Consider the following 12,509-nt stretch of genomic DNA (forward strand, 5'->3'; position numbering starts at 1 on the left):
GGGGCGTCTCAGGGCCCCGCCCCTTCCCGTCTGCAGTCGCAGGGAGGGGGGGAGGAGCCTGGGGGGAGGAGCCTCTCAGGGCCCCGCCCCTGCCCGTCCGCAGTCTCAGGGTGGGAGGGGGGAGGAGCCTGGGGGGAGGGGCGTCTCAGGGCCCTTCAGTTTGGTCATGAGCCCTGGACCACTCTGAGGAGACAGGGATGAAGGGACCCAGGTTGCCGGGAGGACCTCCAGTCCCTGGGCCTCTGGCAGGGGTGCAGAGATCAGAGCGGAGGTGGCCTGGGCTCAGGGCCTTCAGAGCCCTCTTCACCGCTCACGGAAGGACCACCTCCCCTACCCAGGACGCGCCTCAGGCTTTCCTGCCCACCAGGAAAGTGGTTAGAGCCCCGGGCTCAGAATGGGGCCCCAGCGGGCCCCACACGTGACGTCCATAGCTACCCCAGAAGAGAAAAGTGAGGTTCAGAGTGGCCCACAGTCAAAGTGGCCCAGCGGGCAGGGGTCTGTGGAGGCAGAGCTGGGTCCGCTGGGTCCTGGGGGGCTGAGCTCCGAGCGGGTGACTTCACCCGTCCTGGGGCTCCGGGTCGGGTCTGGTCCCCGAGGGCCTCTGTCCCTGTGGAAGATCTGCCTCTTCGCACGGGGATGGGGGTGGGGGGTGGACGAGTTCCTGAGAGCTTTCTGGTGGGGGCTGCCCCTCCCTCCCCACCCACAAGAGAGGAAACACCCCGAGGGAGGCTGGCCCTTAACCTGGTCAGCGGGGTTCCTGGTGGACTTGCGGGTCCAGGAGGAGGGGCTCCTGTTCCCAGTCAGGAAGGCCAGGAAGCAACTTCGAGGAGCGCGAATCGGAACCAAGTCTGGATTTCGGGAGGGGGTGTGGGGGTTCCTTTCTGAGGGTTCTGTCTCCACACAGATTGGGGCGCGGGTGGAGTCGTTGGGGGGTCCGAAGCCCCTCCGCCCACCCTCAGCCTTCATGGGCCTTCGTGGGGGGAGGCTTCTGGCTGGAGGGAGCTGGGTGGGCGAGGGAGGCAGGCCTGGGTGAGGGGGGCCCTGGTCCAGGAGCTGGGGCGTCCGGTGACTGCCTCCCCAGGCAGGGCTGGCGCTCCGATGACGCTGTCTGCCCAGCAGACAGCTCTGCCCTTGTCCCCAGACTAGAGAGAAAGGGGGCGGGGCTGTGGAAAAGGCACGGAACATTCTAACGGGAGTGGGAACAGGCCACTTTGGCAGACGGGTGATTGGTGTTTCCGGGAAGGGTGACTCACGCCCTGGACGGTGGAGGAGGTAAGGCCTCCCTCCTTCTGGCGCGGGGGTTGTAGAGCAGCGGGATGGAAGACCCATCAACCTCCACGGAAACTCGGGCAGAGCCCCGCTTCCTGGCGCCTGCTCTGGACCTTCTGGAAAGTTCTGTGCCTTTCTTAGGATACTAGGGGCTGAAATGGGGCTGCTCACGCGTCAGGCTGAATGCCAGCCCCAGGTTTCAGGTGTGACTTTCAGGAACACCGGGGTCCAGGTGACCAGGGGGTGACTCTGCCCCTCCCTTGACGACTTGCCTTGAGGTTCCTGTGCCTTTCAAACGCACAGTGCGCTTCCTGCTGCCCCAACCACCTGAGCTCCGAGGGAGAGACAAGGGCATATTCATTTTCCTGGGTGTGGATGGGAAACCTTAGACCACACACGAGGACCCTCGGAGCTCTTGTGTGACCTGTAGAAGGTCCCTGTCACAGCTGATTCCTCCCGGAGATGGAGGAGCCAGGCGGGCCAGGGATGTCGAGGGGGACATCTGATGTCGCCGGGCATGTGCTGGGTGCAGCCCCCTTCCCCCCCACGCCCCCGTGAGATTGGGTGGAGATTGGGCGATGGTGTGCTTCGGCCTCGGCTTGCCAAGCTCCGCTTCGCGCCCACATTTGGAAGAGAGGGCTGCGCCAGCCTTTGTCGTTGCCGTCCGGGCGCCGGGGCCACAGGGATCCGGGAGGCCTGGGGGCCCTGCGGTGTCGTGTGGCTTCTCCACCGGAGTCTCTGTGTTCGCAGAGATGCTGCCACTGCTGCCTGCTGGGGAGGGCGGCCCAGGCCCAGGGCCAGAGCTGCGAGTACACCCTCATGGTTGGCTACCAGTGCGGGCTGGTCTTCCGGGCGTGCTGTGTCAAGGGCCAGGAGACCGCGGACTTTGCCCCCAGGGACATTGGGGACCTCCAAGAAGCAGGTAATCTCCTCCTTCTTTTCCCTTTTCCGGTACTGCATCAGTCAGGGTTATCCAAGGAAATAAAACCAATAAGACATGTGCGCGCACATATACAGAGAGAGATTTATTTTAAGGAATTGGCACCCTCGGGTCTGAAACCTGCAGGTTGGGCCAGCAGGCCGGAGACCCAAGGGGGAGCTTATGTTGCAGCTTCAGTCCAAATGCCGTCTGCTGGCAGACTTCCTTCTTGCTTGGAGGAGGTCAGTCTTTCTCTTGAGGCCTTCACCTGATTAGATGAGGCCCACCCACACTACAGAGGGCCGTCTGTTCTACTCAAAGTCTGTTGATTTAAATGTTAATTTCCTCTAAATAATACTGTCCCGGCAGCCACGGACTGGCATTTGACCAAATCTCTGGGTACCGCGGCCCGACCGAGTTAACACATAAAATTAACGATCACAGGCAGGCCGGGCACGCACGTTCACGGTCGCCTGAACTCAGCACAGACTGAGTCCTGTGGTCAGAGCACTGTCATGTTTGTGACCTGCGCTGAGAGCCACTGCCCTGGAGTTGGGACCGAAGGCTTGGGATCTGGGATCTGACAAATCTGGGTGCGTGTCCCTGTTCTAACCTGTATTTTAGGTAAACTGATTTATCCAGACCTCAGTTCTCTCATCGGTGAGATGGGGAGAATTGCGGTCCTGCTTGACAAGGTGTCTGGGAGGCTGTAGCGACCGGCGCGGCGCCTGCCTCCATGAACGGTTACCATCAGGGTTCGTCCCCGTGTCTCCAACAGCCCTGGGCAGCGTGGTGGGCGGCTTGCTGTCAGTTCACAGATGAGGGCCTGATGCTCAAGGTCACATGCACACACAGGGGAGAATGCCGGCCTCCTGCGGCCTGGCCAGTGCCCTTTCTCTCTCCATCGGGTGTAATGGCGGGCGGGGGTCCCACTCATCACTATGTGCCTCGGCTCTTTCAACTCGTAGATGCTTATTTGGCAAAGGGGCGCGTGACCCCAAAAACAGTTTCCAAGGAGCTCCCTCCATTGATGGCTTGGTTACAGGGTTCAGGAACCTTCTTGTTTGTCTGATGATCTCTTTCACAGGTTCAGGAGTTCCTGGGCCATCATGGAAATAAGCCTGGAAACTTCCAGGAGCTTGCTGGGCCCCAGGCTTGATGTGTGACTTTAGGCTCCTTTCCTCCTGACTCTGAGGCCGCATCCCCTTCTCACCGTGGCGGGTGAGGGGCGCGAGGCAGGAGGAGCTCTCGCACCCGTGGTCCCTCAGTCGGGCTGCCCGTCCCCGTGGCCGCCTGACCTTGGTGGCAGCGTGGTCCTGCGTCACATGGCCCAGTCCCTCCTTGTGATTTCTCAAGGATGCCGTGGGGCTGATTTCAGATTGCCCGAGAGAAGGGCCGGAACCCCATTCTGGCTCCTTCCTTGACTTTTGAAACCAGAGATGACATCTTCACTCTAAACAAACCCAAACTATTTGTGCTGGTAGAGAATCCTCCCATGTCTCTGGGGAGGACTTTTGTTGATTTATGTCTTGTTTCCATAAAGATCTCTGGGCTTCTCTCTGCTCCAGATGTCTTATTTCTCTCCTGTCTTTTATCTGCCTCAGTTCTTGCCCCAGACTTTCCCCAGAGTCTCTGTGAGGACTCCCTGCCCTTCCTCCTCACAGACACAGACGTGCCTTCCTGCCGTCCGCTCACGTGTACCGCGGGCCTACTGTGTGCTGTCACGGGGCCACATGGAGGGCCCAGACCACCGCTGGCCACTAACAAAGTTACAGAAATTGAGAGGAAGCTTTTTTTTTTTATTTTTTATTTATTTTTTTTTTAAATGTTTTATTTATTTCTAGGAGACAGAGAGAGAGAGACAGCGTGAGCAGGGGAGGGCCAGAGAGAAAGGGAGTCACAGACTGAAACAGGCTCCAGGCTCTGAGCTGGCAGTCAGCACAGAGCCCGACGCGGGGCACGAACCCACGAACCGCAAGATCATGACCTAAGCGAAAGTCGGACGCTTAACCGACTAAGCCACCCAGGCGCCCCGAGAGGAAGCTTTTAGAAACTTTAAAGCATTCAATAGCGTAACTTACATCTGTTTAATTTCATGGGGACTTCTGTGTCTGCTTTCTTAACTTCTTTCTGGTGATTCGTTTATATTACATGTTATCCAAGGATTGGCCTAAAACAGGGGAAAGAGCCCTGTCCCTTTACCACAGAGGATGTGGACAGAGCACTGCTAGGAGATGTGTTGATTATCCCCATTCTACAGGCTGGGATATTGAGGCCGGGGACGCCCAGGTTCTGGATTTGTTTTCTGCTGGAAAGGGCGGTCTGTCTGTGCCGGACTCACTCCCATGGGACACCACGCACACCTTGACGGCCTCCTCACTTGGGCAAGGAGTAGCTCTTCACGGGGTCCTCCTAGCGGACATCCCGGCCTGGGCCTTGGGGGCACTGAATGCCCCCCCCCACCTACTGCGAGCCAAGAGTCCCCAGATTGCAAAGGTCCCCAGCCCCCTCACCTAGAAGAGATGATTCTCACTCGAAAGGTCTTTTTCTGGGGCGCCTGCGGGGCTCAGTCGGTTAAGTGTCCGGCTTCAGCTCAGGTCATGATCTCACGGTTTGTGGGTTTGAGCCCCGCGTCGGGCTCTGTGCTGACAGCTAGCTCAGAGTATGGAGTCTGTTTCAGATTCTGTGTCTCCCTCTCTCTGACCCTCCCCTGCTCACGCTGCCTCTCTCTCTCAGAAATATATAAAACATTAAAGAAAGAAAAGAAAGGTCTTTTTCTCAGTTCCTCGAGGAGTGAGAAGTTTCTTTAGGGACCCTTCCCGTGTTTCAACAGCCCCGAGAAAAGAGCGCCTTGTGCATAGTTAGTGTAGGTAAGTTATGCTGTATTGGATTTCCTGGCAGAATTGCTAAACCGTCTCTTCTTAATGATGTTTATTTTTCTGGCTGATGTTTATTTTTCTGGCGTGCATGTGTTACACCCTCACTGTGGGCAGTTTAGAAGATGCAGAAAGCAGAAGGAAGGGGAAATTGACCCAGAGAGAAATTCTGTTTCCCTGAGGTCACATTTTCTTTCTTGGTTTTTCCTGCGTATGACTCTTGATGCGGGAAACGATGCAGAAGGAAATGGCAGACAGAACTCCATTTCCCTGTAACCTACAGCCTGTGGGCAGCAGAGTAAAGCTTCCCCGGGAGCCCCCTGCTGCCTCAGTGCTGATGCTCTGCTGGAGGGAAGGACAACTTCAGCATGACCACAGCCAGGTGTCCAGGGAGTCTTCAGCATATGGGAATCTCTCCGGAAACTTCCCCTGGACCTTACCTCCCCAGCTCCGTAGTACATAAGCAGTTTCTCCTCATGGACCCCGGCAGCTCTGCCTGCCCATGGGGATTTAATAAAATCCCCTCTTTGCACCAAAGACGTCTTCAAGAATTCTTTCTTAGTCATTGGCTCCAGACCCCACGGACCCCACCATCACCCCCAAAACCTCATCATCGCTCATACCGGTGCAGTTGTGCCGTGGCTGCACTTTGATTTATGCTCCCCGCCCCCGCCCGGCACTGTAACAATGCTCTTGACTTTTGATTGGATTGGGTTCCCTGTCACCCTATCTTGTGGAAGGGTCCATGACTTTAGAGCCCTTGGTCTTCGAGGATTTTTTAAAAAATGTTTATGTATTTTTGAGAGAGAGAGACAGAGCATGAACAAGGGAGGGGCAGAAACAGAATCGGAAACAGTCTCCAGGCTCTGAGCTGTCAGCACAGAGCCTGATGTGGGGCTCGAACCCACGACCTGTGAGATCATGACCTGAGCTGAAGTCGGACGCTTAACTGACTGAGCCACCCAGGTGCCCCAGGACTCTGAGGATTTTTTAGGGACCCTCCCCGCCCTTGGTGGGGTGCAGGCTGAAGGGACTAATCCATTTCTTCTCGTACCCCAGAACTGCCAGTGGGAAACCACCCCATTAGATTAAATCAGAGACCCTGCCGTCTCCCGTGGCTGCCTTGAATTTTCCATTGAGTGTAGGGGCCCTGTCTCTGCCAAGCTCTCAATGCCCAGTGCGGGTGCTTGGATCTCTCTGAATGAGCCCGGAGAGTGACGCCGATGACCGGCGGGGCAAGCCGCACGAGGACAGTCGTTTCCAGGGGCGGCCCCAAGGGGTCGGTGGGCAGCCTAAGCAACAGGAACATCCTGTCTCAACAGTCTGGAGTCTAGACCCCCCAGAGCAGCGTGTTGGTGGAGGGCTCCTTCCCACTGGGGCTTCAGGGCAGAGTCTGCTCCCGGGGCCAGGCCTCTCTCCTGGCGGCCTCGGCGCCCCTTGGCCGGTGCGTGGGTGGCCGCCTCCTCCCTGTGTCTTCACATCAGTTTTCCTCGGTGCGTGTCAGCCTCTGTGTCCAGTGTCCGTGTTTTACAAGGGCCCAGACCACCCTGATCCACCTTGACACGATCATCTGTGAAGACTCTTCTCCAAAGTAGGGTCACCTTCTCAGGTCCTGAGGGTTAGGGCTACGACATGTCCTGGCGGGGGTGGGGGACACGGCTCATCCCGTAACAGGAAGCCTTGGCCAGGTGCGCGACTTGGGGGCCGCGACTGCGTTTGCTGACACAGAAGAGTAATTTGGACGGCCTGAGCTCCCGCCGCGCTCGGCTGAGACACTGGGCTGACGAGACTGGCGTGATTGCCTGACGTTGGTACAGAGGTGAAACGTTCCACGTTGCTGCTGAGATAAGGCAGGACGCTGTGTGTGGGCACGTGACCAAGCTGCCTCTCTCTCCCCAGCCAAGATTTCGGAGATGGAGGAGCAGGAGGACCCCTACCTGAATGACCGCTGCAGAGGTGAGGACGAGGGGGAGGCCGGGCCGATCTGGGGAGCCTGACCCGTGGGCTGAGGCTCCGCAGTACGCCCCCTGCACTCCTGGGCCCCCTCCTCCTTCCCTGCAGGCTGGGACCTGGGGAGGGGGCAGGGGGGCTATATATATTCCTATAAGGAAGGGGCCGTGTGGGAAGCGGGCATTAAAAGCTCCCAGCACAGTGCCTGCCCAGAGTGCAGGCTCTGAGGGGTGGACCCCAGGGGGCTGTCACTTGCCTTGGGTCCCCGAGCCCCAGCTGCCCCACGGGCGACATCATGTGCCTCGCAAGGGAGACGTTTGCCAAGTTGCAGGGACTAGGGCCTGGCGGGTTTGTTTTCCCTACGATAAAACCTTATTTCTCTTGCATGGAACATTCCCACATGTCTAGACTGGCAGGTCTACTCAGGGCTTCATTAGGAAGCTTGCCCTGGGGTCAGAGCGTTAATTGGGAGCCAGGGTCATTGTACAATGATGTGGCCAGGGCACAGTGACAGGCAGCACCGAGGTGGGGGGGACGGGGGGGAGGGCAGAGAGCCCAGAAAGCTCTCTGGGGGGGGTGTGGGGGGCCTTCCCGGGGGAGGGAGTGGCTGCTTTGCAATGGGTGAGGGTGGGTTAGGCAAGGAAGCCACACCAGACATGCAGTGTGGGAGACGCCAGACCCGCACAGCGTGGGGGAGGGGCGGCCGGGCTGGAGGCAGAGGCTGGAGGGGTGGGCAGGGGTCCTGCAGAGCCTGGCCAGCGGTCAGAACTTGGGTAGAACGTTCAGCTGGCTGGGGGCGGTCTGTCCCCATGAGACTTGCTCTTTGAGCACCACTCAGCTACCCTGCAGGAAGCGTGGTTGGAGGGGAGGCCCCAGGGTGGCACGGGGAGTGAGCCCTGGGGACCGGTGGGCCTCGGGGGCTCCCTTGTGGGCAGGTCCCGGGGGCCTCCCTGGGGAAGGGAGGGGTGCGATGCTGGAGAGGGTGGGCCCCGACCCGGGGAGCCCGTCTGTTGTGTGTTGTCCCCCCCCGGGCCTCGCTCCCCCCCCCCCGTCTCCCCCCTCCCCCCCCTGGCGGTGTTGGTCCTGGCCCCGTCCATGCAGACCCGGAAACCGGGACAGCTGTGGCGTGTGCTCGGCGCCCGGCTCACGTGTGCCCCGTCTGCTCTGGCCCCAGGCGGCGGCCCCTGCAAGCAGCAGTGCCGGGACACGGGGGAGGGCGTCGTCTGCTCCTGCTTCGTGGGCTACCAGCTGCTGCCCGACGGCGTCTCCTGCGAAGGTAACCGTCGGGGGCCCCCTTTGTCGGCAGGGGGAGTCTAGGGCGCCCGGCCACGGCCCTCCCCCGAGCGTATAAACACCGCGCTGGCAAGGAGGGTTGGCTTTGGGGTCTGGCCAGGCTCTGAATCCAGGATGTGTGAGTGGCCCTGGGCACACTCTGAGCCCCTCTCACCAATCCTCTGTGAGGTGGGGGAGATGGAGGACAGTGACAGCCCCTTAGAGGGGTCTTGAGGATCATGTGACTCCAGTTCAGGGCCTGGCACTGCTTGGCGGGTTCTCAAAATGAGCGGTGGGGGCGTCTGGGTGGCTCAGTCCCTTAAGCGTCTGACTTCGGCTCAGGTCATGATCTCGCAGTTTGTGGGTTCAAGCCCCACGTCGGGCTCTGTGCTGATAGCTCAGAGCCTGGAACCTGCTTCGGATTCTGTGTCTCCCTCCCTCTCTGCCCCTCTCCTGCTTGTACTCTGTCTCTCTCTCTCAAAAATAAACATTAAAAAAATTTTATGGGGCACCTGGATGGTTCAGTCCGATAAGTGTCTGACTTCAGTTCAGGTCACAATTTCCCAATTCATGAGTTCAAGTCCACGATGAACTCGCTGCTGTCAGCGCAGAGTCCTCTTTGGACCTTCTGCCTCCTTTCTCTCTGACCCTCTCCTGATCCTTCTCTCTCTCTCTCTCTCTCAAAAATAAATAGAATGTTAAGAGAAATGAGCAGTCCCTCTGAAACTTAGCAGGGGAAAGAAACCATTGCTTTTGATGGGGTGCGGAGCCCCCGGGACCCCTCGTGGGAACCGGAGCAATGCTGGGAACCGCTTTATGATGCCCTTCCGGCACATTCCTTTTGGGAAAGCGCCGGGCGGGCTCTCTTGTTCTTGCTGGTTACTCCCACGTTGCCTCCACCTCCCCTAGACATCAACGAATGCATCACCGGAAGCCACAATTGCCGGCTCGGAGAGTCCTGCGTCAATACCGTGGGCTCTTTCCGCTGCCAGCGCGACAGCAGCTGTGGGACTGGCTATGAGCTCACAGAGGACAATGACTGCAAAGGTAAAACACGCCCGAGTGCACACACCTCAGCTCCCCGGGAGTAGATAGGACGAGAGTGTAAAGGCAGCACTGGGCTCCTGGGGGAGGGGAGGAAGGGAGTGCCCTGTGGGAGAGGGGGTGCGCCCCCCCCCACGACTGCCTGGGGCACTGGCCCGTTCTGTCCTTAGTAAAGATTTCCCTTCTTATCTTATGACCATGGTTGAGGTTGGACTTCTGAAAAGGCTCAGAGCATGATCTTTCAAAGTGAGACCAGAAGTAAATTTCAGGTGCTCACATGTACTTCCTAAAAAAAAAAAAAAAAAAAAAAAAATCTGGACAACAGCTGCCTTCCATCTGATTCCAGGCTTCCTTGAAGTTCAAAGCTTATTCTCTTCCGCTGCCTAAAAACATGACATTTCTGGCTGTTGGCCTTTCCCCGCCAAGCCGTAGATGTTACTTGGCAGATAAGGCTTTTTGATGAGGCTCTATTAGAACATAGTTATCTGCTGAGGGTTTCCAGCCCTTCAGGAGGAAGGAACCCACTCTGTGAAACTTTTGGTTGAATGACAAGGGCAGCTCCAAAGGCAGGCACACCCTCCGGATGTCTCCGAGCCTTTGGGCAAAGCTCCGTTCACTCCACCCTTGCAGCCTCGCTGGGCGGTTTGCACCCTGAGAGCCCAGGGGCCGAGCCAGCTGAGTATACGCTTTTGAACATTTGACAGCCATGAACTTCAGAGGAAGGGCAGCCAACATGCCAATCACGACAATCACCATTGTTCATATTGGGAGTATTGTGACGCCTTCACATAGGGACAGTGTTTATTCCCCCTAAGATCATTGCTTTATGATCCAAACCAAGCATGCACTTAGCCCAAAGTAAAAAAAAAAAAATCCCACATACTGCCAGGAAAATGCCTGGGTTATTTGGTATATAACAGAAAGTTTGCCTCATAAGAGCCTTGGGGAAAAAAAAAAAGAACTTTCGATCTTTAGCAGTGCGAGCACTCTTTGGCTAGCTAAGGCTCTTTTTTTTTTTTTTTTTTATGTGACTGCTCGATTGGAATGTTTTGGGTTGTAGTCTGAGTAATGAGCATTAAAAAAAAAAGCTTTCTTGTGATTTTTGAATGTTGTAAGATGTTTCTGGCAGGACTCTTGCTAACAATTTCCTTTTTTTATGATGTACCAGATATTGACGAGTGTGAGAATGGTATTCATAACTGCCTCCCCGATTTTATCTGTCAGAATACTCTGGGATCCTTCCGCTGCAGACCCAAGCTACAATGCAAGAGTGGCTTTATTCAAGATGCTCTAGGCAACTGTATTGGTAAGACTCTGCCGCCAGGGCCGCCAGGGCAGGCCGATCGCTCAAGCGGCGGGCCAGTTCTCTAGAACGCAGAGGCGGGGGGCTGCCGAGCAGAGGTCGGCAGGCATATCCTAAGAAGGGCCGGGAAGCAAATATGTTAGCCACACGGTCTCCATTGCAGAAACTTGGCTCTGTTGACAGAAAGCAGCTGCAGATGCGTGAACAGATGTGCGGTGCTGTGTCCCCATAAAACTTTATTTACAAGAACAGGTGTAGGCGGAGTGTGGCCCCGGGGCTATAGGTTAGCAACCCCTCCGAGGCTTAGTTCTGGAGTCCGAGACACCTGGTTTAGAACCGAATGACGTCAGGTGGTTTACTTCCTTCCTCTGAGTCTGAATTTCCTCCTCTATAGAATGGGAATAATACTCTCTGGCTTAGCGGCTTGAGGCAGGGATCGAACAGTTTAATTGCGAAGTGCCTGGTGTATTAACGTTTTGTTTTAGAAAATACTCTGTATCAGTAGTTGCTTTCACAGAGGTGGAGAGGAGAATGGGGGGCGCCATGGGCAGGGAAAGTGGGGAGTTCGTGTCCCCAGTTGGGGACAGTTAAAAAGTTGTGCGGCTGGAAGGCTGTGGTGCCTGCACGGTCATAGGAACGAATTTAGGCCACCTGTCTGTATGCTGAAACATAGTTAAAATGGCAAATTTTATGGCACATGTATTTCACCACAAAACAAGTCTACCTATTGCCTGATATAGAGCAGGACTGATGTGGAATTAGAGGAAATCCCGTGTGAACTTAGTAAGCGCAGGCTTGGTGAGGGGCAGGGAGCTGAGGCGCGAGTTACCTGTGCTGCAAAGGGAAGGTGACCCCATCCCCCTTCCTGGAGTTCACCCAGCCTAACCACTTGGCTCGGCCACTGTTTGCTGTTGGCATTTGCATCCAGCCCTGCCGGCCTGGCCTTGGTCTCTGCCCCGCAGAAGCTTCTGGGTCCTGCCTTTGAGGACAGAACACCCCCCTCCCCCACACCCCTGCCGGAGAGCTGCAGACACCACCGATTAGAACCCTCCTTAAAGGGCCCCTCCGGGAGCTTGGCTGGCTTCTCTTTGGGTTTGGCTCCCCTCTCTCAGATAAATCTGTATTGATCTTTGATCTGAAATGGTAGTTTGGACTGAAAGCTCTCCTCGCTTTTTTGCTTTTTTCAAACCACGCCAGGGTACTTAGAGACAAACAGAGCAGTGACCCCTTGGGACAGAGGCCTCCTTGGAACCCTACCCCAGACTTCTTCTCTTAAAGCTCCTCTGTCATCCGTGTGGGGAGGGTGGGAGGCGTCGGAGCTGTGGGGGCCTCAGCCTGGCTGGGATTGGCCCCCCGCCAGCCTCCTGACAGCCGGGCTGTCGTCACCCAGCGCAGGAGGCCGATGGCTCTCCCCGGGCCAGCAGGGGGTGGGTCCTGCCCGGACTTGCAGGGCGCTGGGAGGGGGCTCTGCCAAGGAGGCCGGCATCTGCTTGGGGCGGAAACCCTGACCTGGCAGAGTCGGCCCCGATTTCCACAAAGAGGAAGCATTTGTGGGTTTTGGTATAGCCTCATCGTCCCCTTCCCGGGGTGCAGACACCATCCCCTCCGCATCCTTCCCTAGATGCAGGGAGAGCCTGGGTGAATGGAGCAAAGCCCCAAAGGAGCCCCGCCCACCGGTCCCTAGTTGCTTGGACGGTTTGCAAACCACCCATGAGGCATCTGTCAGCTGAGGTTCAGGCAGGTGCCCCTTTCATGTGCCCACAGTCCTTGCAACCAAACTTTAAAAATTTTTTTTATTTAGTATAATATAATATTAATATAATATTTTTTAGTTTATTCGGTCTAAGAGAGAACAAGTACAGAGGTGAGGGGGTCA

The 12,509-nt window shown here is 56.8% G+C and overlaps 1 protein-coding gene across 2 annotated transcripts in view; it reads left to right on the forward strand.

The window, feature by feature from the left end:
- The window catches only part of FBLN1 (fibulin 1), an 83,337-nt gene that overhangs the window by 20,469 nt on the left and 50,359 nt on the right, over positions 1–12,509 (forward strand). For both annotated transcript variants that reach the window (XM_039234978.1, XM_039234986.1), the window contains exons 4-8: positions 2,020–2,191; positions 6,964–7,020; positions 8,189–8,290; positions 9,196–9,333; positions 10,499–10,636. In XM_039234978.1, the coding sequence (XP_039090909.1) occupies positions 2,020–2,191; positions 6,964–7,020; positions 8,189–8,290; positions 9,196–9,333; positions 10,499–10,636 (607 nt within the window). The remainder of the gene's footprint in view (positions 1–2,019; positions 2,192–6,963; positions 7,021–8,188; positions 8,291–9,195; positions 9,334–10,498; positions 10,637–12,509) is intronic.

The sequence above is a fragment of the Hyaena hyaena genome, unplaced genomic scaffold, assembly GCF_003009895.1.
Source record: "Hyaena hyaena isolate Hyena2069 unplaced genomic scaffold, ASM300989v1 scaffold_4, whole genome shotgun sequence".
Taxonomy (NCBI): Eukaryota; Metazoa; Chordata; class Mammalia; order Carnivora; family Hyaenidae; genus Hyaena; species Hyaena hyaena.